General features: G+C 47.5%; 3 protein-coding genes across 3 annotated transcripts; 1 reads left to right on the top strand and 2 right to left on the bottom strand.

Moving 5' to 3' along the window:
* Positions 1 to 483: 483 nt before the first annotated feature.
* Positions 484 to 2,074, bottom strand: N7474_006240 (uncharacterized protein; the record flags this gene model as incomplete). Its single annotated transcript, XM_057197655.1, has 3 exons — positions 484 to 684; positions 747 to 1,216; positions 1,294 to 2,074. 3 exons carry the CDS (start codon positions 2,072 to 2,074, stop codon positions 484 to 486), a joined length of 1,452 nt encoding a protein of 483 aa, XP_057055051.1.
* A 3,890-nt stretch (positions 2,075 to 5,964) lies between these two features.
* On the bottom strand, positions 5,965 to 6,774 carry N7474_006239 (uncharacterized protein; the record flags this gene model as incomplete). Its single annotated transcript, XM_057197654.1, has 1 exon — positions 5,965 to 6,774. The coding sequence occupies one exon, from the start codon at positions 6,772 to 6,774 to the stop codon at positions 5,965 to 5,967; it is 810 nt and encodes a 269-aa protein (XP_057055050.1).
* A 2,591-nt stretch (positions 6,775 to 9,365) lies between these two features.
* N7474_006238 (uncharacterized protein) lies at positions 9,366 to 11,297 on the top strand (the record flags this gene model as incomplete). Its single annotated transcript, XM_057197653.1, has 6 exons — positions 9,366 to 9,589; positions 9,646 to 9,805; positions 9,861 to 10,083; positions 10,131 to 10,419; positions 10,473 to 10,657; positions 10,726 to 11,297. The coding sequence occupies 6 exons, from the start codon at positions 9,366 to 9,368 to the stop codon at positions 11,295 to 11,297; spliced, it is 1,653 nt and encodes a 550-aa protein (XP_057055049.1).
* Between the last annotated feature and the right edge of the window lie 1,421 nt (positions 11,298 to 12,718).

Here is a 12,718-nt window from a genome sequence, read left to right as displayed (position 1 = left end):
AGGCCCAACTAGCGGCCCAGGTAACCTACCCGCCTCATTCGATACCAGGAGAACCGGGACCAAGCCAATGCCAAAAAATACTAAGCGCTAGTCATCTAAAGGGGTGCTCTACGAGTAAGGGACTCGAAAAGCCTCAACCGATATCGGGATATCGTGGAAGCTCAGAAACAAAGGCGGAAGTATGAACGTGAAGTTAAGTTGGGAGCTGGAATACTACGCCGCGCCGAAATTAGGGACCAGGAGAACCAGAGAAGAGATACAGAGCTTGACTGGATCACTGGAGACGATGTCATCCACTCTATACTAGCAATAGAAGGGTGAAATTCCATTAGACTTCTACAGTGGACGGGTATCCACTAAAAACACACGAAAACGCCCGTGTCCATGGAAGTCCATGAACGAACCTCCGGTGTCTATTTGCAGTCTTGAACTTCGACATAAATCCTATACACATATCCTCGTATTACAGATTATTTTTAATTTTCAACTCCACGCCTCTACCAAATCATGCAGCGTTGAATCGCCACCCACATTACCCGGAAATACCACAAATGGTATCCCACGATGTCGCGAATCTAAGTCATCAGATCTCCACAACGGCACACCCGGAGCCGCCTGCCCTACAACTGTCGCACGCTTGATATTGAGGCCTTTGGTTGCAGCGTCAGACGAAGTGATACCTCCCTAGGTGATTTAGTTACCCGTTTTTGTAACAGATAGAGACGAGAGAAAAAAGGTAGAAATACCTTCGCAATAATATATCGCGGTCGCACCTCAATTCGCTGTATAACACTGACCAACGCGTCCGCAATGGCAGCTCCAATCTTCAGTGACGACAGCTCGTCATCGCCTTTGACAAGCGTTCGACTCGTCATGACTAGGGTATCCTTTCCCGCGCGCAGATTGGACTCCGTCTCCTGAACAACATGCGCAATGACTTGGGACACGCTCTCGGCCGCCCCGATTAGGTCGCTGACCATCATCTGGACTACGGCCAGCTGGCCAGCACCCGATTCACCCCGCTTATCAATTAGTACTTTCAGTTGTTTTGTTGTCTTGGTCACATATGACCCAGCAACCACCAGTCCGCCTGTTAGCCGCTGTGAGGGTAACTGTAGCTCAGCGGCGGAGATGGGTGCCTTGGGCCGGATGCCTAGTCTTGCTGAGACGAAGGCAGCACCTGTGCGGCACAGGAAATGTTTCCCTTTTGACTCCGCTGTGTAGTATTAGATTTATATGGCAATTCTTATGGGACATCGGGTTCGTCGGCTCAAAAAGCGCGAAGCTACTCACCCAATAAAAGCCCAGCCACAAACACATACATATCAGACTCGGCGGCTGCATTGACAATAACAATACCACCAGCCGGCGCAGCTACCAATTTCTCACAGACAGCCCGCGGTCCACCAAGGCGAAGATCCCCAATGGTCACCGAGAGTAATTGGTCAGACAAAAATCTACCCGGCGCCTTCTCAAGTACGTAGTCACGCAGGTTGGAACTGCGGTATCCAAAAGAAGCGTCACGAGCAAACTGTGTCTTCCCCGCAGGAACAAGACTATCTCCTTCAGCGACATAGTGGACATCCTTAATAGTAAAACGACCGCCCTGGAAGAAAAATGGAGCCAGGACAATTGCATCAGCGGCTCCGAAGACGGACTGAGCCACGTCAGTCTCGAGCGGGAAATGGCCACGAAGCGTGCTATCTCCGCGGAGGACAATGTCAACTTTCTGGCCTGTGGACTTTGCTGCTTCAGACACATTTTCGCAGATGTTCCGAATGAGATTTTCGGCTTCAGCGGGAGGGAGAGCGCGCGAGTTGGTCAGGATGAAGAAGCCAGTTGAGAAGCTGCGAAACTCCGTTTCTAATGTTGGAATGTCCCACACTGTTAGCACAGAGATGCCATGGCATGTTTGCGTTCCAGTCGGGTCGTCATCTAGCATGACAAGCCGGTTCATGGACGATGTTGCCAAGTGCTGCGCAATCTGCTTCTGTACGTTGACCGCATACTCTGGGGGGAGTTGGGCGAGCGTACTGTGTCGCGGCAGGACATAATGCTCGCGTGGCAGCGCCATTGTCTCTTCGATATGCGACTGATCCAGAGAAAGACTGAGAGAATTTATAACCGTGGCACATGCGGGGTGCAGACGGAGAGAAGGCCGTTATGGATGATAGATGATATAGAAGACCGAGGTGGACCGGCAACTGTATTGGTACACCGAAACCAAATAACCACTGGATACCGCAAACGGCGAATTCTGTACAGACGAGGAAGTTGTGCATACAGACAGATGTTCCAACAGGTTTTATACGTTCGTGAATATAGCATATAGCAGCATAACCCCCTTGCGCCAATTCCATCGCCCTGCTCAAGTCCTTTCCGGTCTCATGCGTTTGGAAGCCGTAAACGGTATAAGTTGACGGCAGTAGGCGACGGAAAGCAGCAAAGTCCGAATCATACCGATAAGAGGGATTCAAGGATGTGCGGACCTATTGCGTGGTTGGTGAGAGGAGTTCGGTCTCTCGGGGTTACGGGGGCATCATAAGGTCTGCGGTGTTCTGAGGGTATTTCCGGTGAGGAGGCACAATATCTATTTTATGCTTAAGGCAGCGCCGCGTTGACTGAGTCTATATGTAGCGGAAGGGTGAAATGAGGTTGGTAAAATTCGAGATCGCCTTCTGAACCCAACAGGACGGAGACCAATCTGTCATTGATCCCCGGAGGATGCAATTTCTGGACTTGCACTGAAAAAAATAGATTAAATTAGATTAAAAAAATAAACAGAAGAATGCCTTGATACATACATCCAAAATACTAGTTGAAAATGCAAATAACTAAAATCCAGTTTGTGTTTATGCTCGAAGCCACCTTCGAGATCGTCCGGAGCTTTGATAATACTGGTCACGTTGTGGCCGCGGACGTGCGCATTCATCACACGTAACGCCGAATTAATTCTGAAGTACAAGGGGGCTTTTTGGCATAGCGATCTGTCGCGAGATGATGGCGGGCAAGACGACTCCAAATACTTTGGCTCTTCGTTTTCGGCGCACTCCGCTGCACGCTTAGCCCACCACTCTTCCCGCTCCTTCTGCTTCTTCCCATTTGCTTCATTTCCCCAGCGATCTGCCTGGCTCATTGACAAGGTACAGAACTCGACCACACTGCCATCTCCAGTCCTGGTACCCACTGTTGCAGAGATCGGCCTTGATCAAAGTCAGCAAGAACGAGGCGGCTTTCTCTGTTTTTTTCCCTCCTGGTCAGGTTTCAAGAGCCGCCTCCTTTGTGGTCTTAAGCTCGGATTGTTTCTGAACTAAGCGTCGCCGGTTTGACAAGGGAGCTGGGATTAAGGAAGAACTTGACATCGGCTCAATTTTGACGACCATAATATGCGATGCCCGAAGGTAATGACGGATTTTATGCTTGGAGAGTTAAGAAAGTGACACAATTCAAGTATTCGGCGAGGGCTATGTGTAGTAACTCCAAGAAAAGTGTTCGAGTCTTGGATGTGAGCAAGAGAGAACTATATGCATGCAATTCAAAACACCAATAGAGCAGGTCGACCCTAGTCGGAGTCATAGATGTCCCGACCCTTCTCGATCTCATTACTACTCCAGTGTAGGTGGTATCCAATGAGCGAGTGTGCATGGGAGCTCTTGGTACTTTTAGTCAAGAAAAAGTAACGTAATTCCCAAGCGGCCCGCTCTCACCCAACGCGGTTTTGCGCCCACGCGTCAACTCCCTCATTTCAACTACCCACCATGCCCCCTATTCGCAATCAAATTTCCCAAATTCTGTCAATCAAGAGGATATAATCAAGCTTGCAGTAAAAGCTTTCCAGAATGGCGAAATTCCCTCTATTCGCAGAACTGCGCGCGTATTTAACGTGCCCTCTTCATTCCTCCGCGATCAGGTTAATGGCTACCAATTTCGCAAAGATATGCGCGCAAACAATTATAAATTGACTTATAAAGAAGACCAATCGCTCCTACAATGGATTCTATCTATGGATTCGCGTGGATCTGCCCGTAGACCGTCAATGGTGAGGAAATTGATGGCGACACGACCCAGGAGAAGTCAGGAAACACCATGGCAAGGACCTGGGGGATCACGAAAACACGGAGAGAAGAAGAAATGGAGAAGATGATGATATACCTAAGCGATCTCCAAGAAAGCAAGGCCTATCTACAGGCGGCGGTGGACGCCAACACCTCAGGCACCCACTGCATGATCCGAGTTGTTCCGTGGTGTTTCGTGAACGACACCAAGGATGATCCAGATATCTGGGTAGCAGTCTATGTTTCAAGGCCGGACGCAGCAAGGACCACAGCCGAGCCTCTTGTTGTGCAATTTCACAACGTTGAGATTGAGGACCTCGATGGCGTGACTCGGATTGACGGGTGACCCTACCTTTCGCATGTTTAGTTGTAGCCAAACTGACTTTCACTTGCTCGGCGATTCTGAATTATATAAAATGAGACTGTTCCCAACCTCGTCATCTACAACTTTGAAAGCCTTTGCCAAATAACCCGCCTTCCACAGGGTCAAGTCTATAAGGAACATTAAAACCTGCAAGTTCAATATTTCATGTAAGTACTCCGCCATATTCACAATACAATTTGAACTGCGATTTGGCGCGAAAGAGAAGATACTTCATGAAAACGCCAATCATGAGTGCGTTGTTACTTGCAAATACTGGGAATACTACACTACTGTGACAAGTTTCGTACCGATCTAGCCTGCAAGAATAATGTACCTTAATCAACCTACCAATCTGGTACGACTTATAATTGTAGATTGTAGAGGTATTTGGTGATAGCGTATTCTGAGACCCCCAACGACCCTGAAACCGGGGACCCAAAACTCCTATAACTACGAGTCTCGGAGATCTGATATTGGAAAGGATCGGAATGTGAGAAGCTGGGACAACCCTCTTTATGTACGATAGCACCAGTCTTAGCACAATATCACTAAAGACTATCATTGTTCCTTCGAAATTGCTTCTCAAGCGCCCGCATATCATTGCACCCAGCTGTTGTGCCTTGGAAGAAGGGATCGTTGGGCAGTTCATATTTACAAACCAGGTCGGGTCCCCAAAGAGACCACTCTCTGGATCTTATTCTCTCTTTATCAACTGTCCACGAAATTGGTCTTCACAGAGAGCGCCGAATAGCTTTCGGTCCAGTTCCTAACCAAATCAGGGTTAGCTAAGCCCTAAGCCCTAGTGCATGGATATGCACATGGTGAGTCCGCCAGAAGCGTCTAGTTTGTTTATGCTGAACATGTGCAGACCCCATTCCTGACAACAACGTTGGTTGGAAGCCTCAGGCGCATATCGACGCCATTTCTGCAGGCCTGCCGCGGTATGATATCAAAGCAGCCGATATTCAGATTACGCCAAACGCCCCTGCCAACCCTCGTGTGGTTTTCAACAAAGAGAACTCCTTCGTGTACGTGTCATAAACTCTACATATGTTGAAAACATGTTGACTTTGAGGAAAACAGTTGCGATGTCCTACTTGGAGGCACACAAACCATGTGTGGACTCACTTCGTAACCCAGCCTGCCCTGCGGCGTCACCTGCGAACAGAGCACTCTGGAGCTAGTGAGTGTATGGTTCATTCATATACTTTGCATATGCTAACCAGATGTAGACAATGTCCCTGATCGCGCCAAAAGACTGCCATGGAGATCCTCTGCGGGTAGAATGCCCTGAAGCAATGGGTCTTGACTGTTGGGTGGAGAGATGCTGTTTACATGTATGAGCCAGGACGTGGCCCTGAGGCGGGCCCGATTGGCCATTAGGCTTTACAAAAGAACGAGTCAGGCCAGATGCAACTTTGGTAGAGCGATTGTTCACAAGAGGTTCATAGTTAAATCTCTCACTTAACCTCAAGTATAAAAGGCATACGATCATCCCCTTAAAACATATCCATCACAGGTGCAAGCTCGAGAACAATTTTATTTTCATGCCAAGTGGAGCCTGGTCAACTCTTTGTTGAAAACAATAAAGCTTCTGTCAACGACCTCATCCGCAGTCAGCTTTGGAATACGGATGTCGTCGTATGAACCCTCAAATGGGATATATCCAGAAGCGTCCTTCACAACCTCAGTCGATGCCGTTGGAAAAAACCGAGTTGGGTCCTCGTATTCGTAAACCATTGTGAAAGACCCTGTTGAAATCGAGCCGTCAGGCAATCTCACTCCAGCAGGGCATGCGGTCCATGTGTGCGGCACGCCGCCAATAGCGTCAACTAATGAACCTGGAGCAACAACATACACCCTGCCGGCGATCTCAGCCAAACCAACTCCATTCAGTACGATAATGCGCTCATCCGTCAGTTTTCGCATCTCCATGTCCATGTGAATATGACGCGGCAGACGTAATTCCGAAGTGAATTCAATGAATCCCACCTGGCCAGAGAATACCTTTGCACTCTTCGAGCATAGCTCATGCATTGTCAGGTTGATGTCGCTGAAGGGCTTCTTGATATGAGCCCAATCCGTGTGATATTCGACGTCCGTTGTCAAAGGTGAAAGCAGTTTCGGATCTGGCTGCCATTTTCGAGGGTTTAGACGGGAATAACAAAGCGTCGTTGTCAAGGTGTTTCGCTTTGCCTCTCGCGCAATCCACCGAACGTGCGTTATGTTAACATTTAAAAGCTCGGGACTGGAAAAGTGCGGCGCGGTTGGAACGCCGGTGATTCTGTCATCGGCCTTTTCGCCTTTTCCACTAGTCAAACTCCGGCCGCTTATTCTTCCATTTTTGTCTTCCATTTTTGGGGCCTGATGGCGTAATGCCTGATAAGGTTTCTGCTGAACGCCACAGGAGGCTTCTTACTTATGAAATAGATGGGACCAATCTCTTGTACCGTCCCAGACCGAAGCTCAGATCGGTAAGTTCGTTAAATCGTAACGAACGACCGAGAAAGAAACTTCTGTCATTCAAAAAAGTGGAGTGATTCCCTTGTACCGTCACATGTTGGCAATCTGTGCGTTAAATCTGGCTAAACGGTCTAGATGCGGCCAGATTTTCCGCACCGAATGCTGAAAAACAGCCAGATTCTTACAAAATTCTTGGCAACTTTTCCCATTATGGAGGCGTAAGCGGCCCCTGCTAGCGTTGTACATTATGGTCAATGGTGTTGTGTCTTCCTTGTGCTGACAAGAGAGCTTTGATCAGGGAAAGCGTACTTTTTTATGAATTCAAAGCGGTTCTTTAATTTTAACGAACTCACCGATCAGAACACACGCTATCCCGTATTTGATGACCTGCTCCACCGGCTTTAGTGCCGTTGGTCGTGATGCCTCTCTTTCCTTTATGATACTTTAATGTAACCTTATTTACTACAGAAATTGCGCTCTACTGCAAGCTAAGTCCCTGTGAACAGGAAAACAGGATGCCGCAGGCGTCAACTACCGTTGTGTTCTTCCAACGCTTCGCGGCCGAGACCGCCGGGCAGCCCGGTAGACTGATGTCCAGATCCTTGGCCTCCTACCCCTCAATTTGAGCTACGTTTCAGTCTCATCAACCTTCTTATAAAATTCCTCGTCAACCTCTTCGCCTCCTGCACTATCGCCCCCATCAAGACACTCTCTAGCACCATTATGTCCTTCCCATAAATACCCTATTACTAACTCTCTAGATTCCTGGCCTGGACGGCACCCAAGGACACGATCGGTGCGGGCACGAGCTTCCACAAGTGCCTCGCGCTCCTAAAGCAGAAGATACTCCTCTTCCTCCTTCCAGTACTGCCTCGGAAGAACACTACCAATGCAGATAAACTCATAGAGGCCTATGACCCCATATACATGATATACTTGGTCTTGTGTGTTACATTTAGGACCGCTACAGATAAGTTTTCAGCAGAAAGGCTGCTAATATTGTCTATTATTCCCTATTTCAAGAATCTACGTGGTCACGACAAGGGGGGAGAGAGAGTAAAGAAGGAGTGGGGGATACAGGGTGTATCGTGTTTTATTCATTTATACAGCAAAACCTTGCTAATTCAGGAAAAGCCAATTCTTTATACATTCAGATCCATCGTCGGACCATTTTTCAGGCATTAGTTACCAATCAGGCCCTATATAAGCCTTCGGTTCAGCCTCTTAAACGTTGTTCTTACCATTCATTGATCGTCTCCGATAACATTCAACATTCTGAACTGTTTGATTTTTTTTCTCTCTTCTTGAAGCCCTCTTATATCTCTAAGTGAAAAATGGCGGAAGTCCATATTGTCGCAATCTTCTTTCCTACACCTGGTAAGTTGAGAGAGTAGGTACTACGAGTTGATCCCGGTGGCTACATCATACATATTACAGGCAGTTATCTGAATTTTCAATAGATGAAGGAACTCCTCACAAACCAGCGCCCGGAGATCCACGCCAAAGAAGATTATGCGCTCATATTTCTTGTCACGAAGCAAATCGATGTTGAAGTACCTGATTTTGTTTTGTTTGAGACCTAAGGCTTCTTTCGGGATTGGGAGCATGGCTTAATATTCACTTAGCTAGGTACATATCCAAAGAAGCTACCGGCCACCATGTGAAAGAGCCTCATTTCATTCAGATGTTCAATATCTTTGAAGAGGACGGATTGATGGCCAAGAAGCCCTACATCGTGAAGACAGTCACGAGCGCCGGCTTCGAGCTTGACCGAAAATTAATATAAAACCCTAGATATTTTTTCCTACACAAATAAGCTCGATCCCTACATTCTTTAGTCCTGATTATTTTGCTCCTGTCCTCATTTGCTCAGCCAACCACTGTTTCAGCCTCTTGGCACACAGAGCGCACATTGCTAGTCAAATAAGGCCAGTGGCCGAAAAGAGTAATATTAGACGGGTGTGGATTTAGTAAGATCTATCAGGAATGGTGTAACTTTTACTGTAAAAGTGTCGGCACGGGGTCAAACCTTCGGTTTTTGAACGGCTAACTTTACCCAAACTGACCCACGCTTATCTGGGGTTCGTGAACCCCGCACTCTCTTGACGCTCGTCCTGACCTTCCTTTATTAATCCTTTCTGTTAGCACGCGAACTTAATCTGGTAGAGAAACAGTTACCTCTCCCCAAAAAAACCGCATCTCGGGGTTTGAGGCCGCCTGTAAGTTCGTATATGCGGGGAAGATAATAGACGAACTAAACGACGAAAGACAAGTGATTGGTTTGCCTAGGATATCGATCAATCAAACAGTGTCGTCTCATTGACGGTATCTCGATGCCACGATAACAGCCAGATTCCGGAGTAGCCGGATTTTTCTCCTGCTTCGGAATCTCCGTATATCTCATTTAAACCAGCTCGCTTCACATTCGCAGAAGACGTTGCACAGAATTTTACTTCAACTACAATCAGAAAGAAATCCGCGCCATGAAGTCTAGCACTAGCACCAAGACCACATTAGAGAGAATCAGCCCTCAAGGCGTGGATGATTCTTCTCATCCTCCGTGTGAAAATGCCCCCGTAGAGAGCGTCCGGCTAGGATACTCGGGCGATGCCACTGCCATTGACGATGCTATCCTACGTGCCCAGGGCCATAAGGCTGCCATGCCTCGTCTTTTCTCAGCTATGTCCTCTCTGGGATTGATGTTCTGGTAGTTCCTCTAGGTTCCCGTGGTTCACCGCACGATCAGCTAACGCGATCCATTAGCGTGATGAATTCATGGGTGGGAGCAATGAGTACGTTTGGACAAAATCTGCGATACGGAGGGCCACAATGTGCCATCTTTGCGCTTGTGACAGCCACGTTTGTCCAATGGATAGTTACACTGGGTTTAGCAGAGCTCGCCTCTGCATTCCCTAGTTCTGGAGTACGTGCTAGGTCTACTTTAGCTCTATACTGTTCGAAGACTAACCTCGGTATAGGGCCAGTATCATTTTACGTATATCCTTGCGCCTGAGAAGTTCAAGCGGCTTAGCGCCTTCGTTGTGGGATGGATGTCCGTTCTTGCCTGGTGGATCGCGACGACCTCTGGGCTTTCCCTGGTGGCAATCTCGGCCACTGGACTGGCGGCCTTTGTGAACCCAAGCTACACACCTAAAGACTGGCACGTCTACCTGTGCTATCTTGCGATGGCTATGATCTCTGGTGCGTCGATAAATGTGGTTCGGTGGCCTTAAACTGACCATCAATAGTCCTCCCCCTTTTCCTGTTTCCGAAGTCGGTCCCGAAAATCGCATCTGGCTCTATGTATCTGAGTCTGAGTGGTTTCCTGGCCTGGTTTATCATCATTCTAGCCATGAGACAGCACACAAACGATGGTTCATATGTTGTGAAATCAGACATGGGTACTAGCGGCTGGGGTCAAGGAACAGCATGGGCTCTAGGGATCACAAATGCGATGTATTGCTTTGGAGGATCAGATTCGGCTATCCATATCGCGGAAGAGATGCAGGCTCCAGGACGTAGGTTGCCTGTGGTCATGTGAGTATTAGATACACCTACGTTCTAGTCACTCGCTAACTTTCGTGACCCAGGAACCTTACTATGCTCATTGGCTTCTTGACTAGCGTGCCTATCGTGGTCGCTAGCATGTTCACGATGACTAACATGACGGAAGTTATGAATTCTGGCTTCCCTGCTGTTGAGCTTATGTACCAGGTGACTGGGAATCGTCCCTTGACGATATTCTTAGCCGCCTGGCTGATTGTTGTATATGCCAGTGAGTCCTGTCAATCCCCAAATAAACGTTTCCCCACTTTCGATCCTTGGCTGACCTGTATATGCTAGCTGGCATGCCCCCCCAGTTTGTTGCCTGTGGCCGTATTGCCTGGGCTTTCGCACGAGACCGAGGAACCCCGTTCCCAGACTACTTTGCACATATTGACTCGAGGTTGCAATTCCCAGCACGAGCTACCTTAGCAGCACTAGGGTTTAACGCCTTATATGGACTGCTATATCTTGCTAGTACAACTGCATTCAATTCTATCATCACGTCTGCAGTTCTTTTTCTCAACATCACGCTTGCAGCCCCACAGGCCATCCTCGTCCTACGTGGTCGTAACAAGTTCCTTCCAGAGCGGCCATTCAAACTCGGGTACCTTGGTTATTTCTGCAATATATTCTCAGCCCTTTGGATTCCGGTTCTGATAGTTCTGGTGTGTATGCCTCCAGCTCTACCAGTCACAGTTGGTTCTATGAACTACACGGCGCCAGTCTTGGTTGGCATTCTCCTCTTGATACTTGGGGGTTGGTTTGTCTTTGGGCACCAATTTGAAGGACCAAAGATTGATTGGGAGATGCTGAATATGCGAAATACAACGGAGTCTAGCATCAAAAGCTCTGAAGATATTCAGTTCTAAAGCCCTCAGCAATCAGGATGACAAAGCAGTGAAACCAAGTATGGGGTTTGGACAATGGACACTGGATGATTTCCGGATGTGAGTGAGGCAACATCAGATGAGTTTGAGTTCGAGTGTATTGTCATGAAGGTGATTGTGTTTATCTGTTCTAATAAATCACTCTATATTACACAAATATGGCAATTTGAGTTGATTCGTTCGGCATTAACCGGACTCGCGTGGGCGACTCTAGACACTAGCCTAGAGTTGGCCGATCTTTGCAACAGTGGGTACTAGGTCTGGCATGGCAGTGTGGTCGAGTTTTGTACCTTCTCAACGAGTCAGGCAGATCTCTGGGGAAATGAAGCAAATGAGGAATCAGAAGGAGCGGAGAGAGTGATAAGCTCAGCGTACAGCGGAGCGCGTCGAACATGAAGACGACGATACCGGAAACGAAAAAGCCGAAGTTGCAGCTTTTCGTTTTCGGAGTCCTCGTATCGGTCATCCACTCGCGACAGACCGCTGTGCAAAAGAAAAAAAAAATCCTTGTACTTCAGAATTAATTTGGCATTGCGTTCATAGGAGGTGGTACAGGCGATGAATGCGCTCGTCCGCGGCCACAGCTTGATCTATTATCAAAGCACAGGACGATCTCGAAGGCGGCTTCGAGGCTCTGCGCTTCCACAGCGTGGTACATAGCCATAAACACAAACTGGATCTACTCTTTATTTGCATTTTCGAATAGTACTTTGGGTACTGTATATATATATATTTTTTTTTTTTTTTTATCTTCTTTATTTTCTTTTATTTTCTTTTATTTTTTCAGTGCGAGTCCAGCAATTGCATTTTGCGGGGATCAATGACAGGTTGGCTCAGAAGGCGATCTCGAATGTCGCCAATCTCACTTCATCTTTCCGCTACATAAAGGCTCAGTCAACTCGACACTGCCTCGAGCATAAAATAGAAATTGTGCTGCCTCACCGGAAATATCCTCAGATCACCGCTTCTGTCCACTATGTTAGTCACCGTACACGGCAGCATCATGTTGAGTCGATTTAGCGTACCATGCGATGGAGGATGTAAAGGCCCTTACTTCTTTTACATGCTGGAGAATAAGGTTGACTTCACTCCTAAAATTCTACAAACCGTTGAGCCTCGAGCTCAAGGACAAAGTTATAGCTAAGTACTTCGCCGAGGCGTCTTTGCCGCCTTCGAGAATTCCATGATTTTTCCTACAATATTAATATTGAATAGGCTATACTGGTGAGTACAACATTATATCAGCTTGGTTGATGAGTTCTGAAGTGCAGATCAAGAAGCCATACAGTGTCAACCAATTCTCTAATATACATTAAACCTATAAGTAAATATAGAGCTTTATAATAGTGACAAGCGACAAGTGCTGCGAAAATCTCGGTTATTCCCACGTACAAAGATTCTAT

The sequence above is a fragment of the Penicillium riverlandense genome (assembly GCF_028828495.1).
Source record: "Penicillium riverlandense strain IBT 135883 chromosome Unknown utg000003l_segment0_segment0, whole genome shotgun sequence".
NCBI lineage: Eukaryota > Fungi > Ascomycota > Eurotiomycetes > Eurotiales > Aspergillaceae > Penicillium > Penicillium riverlandense.
This window is presented reverse-complemented; position numbering and strand designations above follow the sequence as displayed.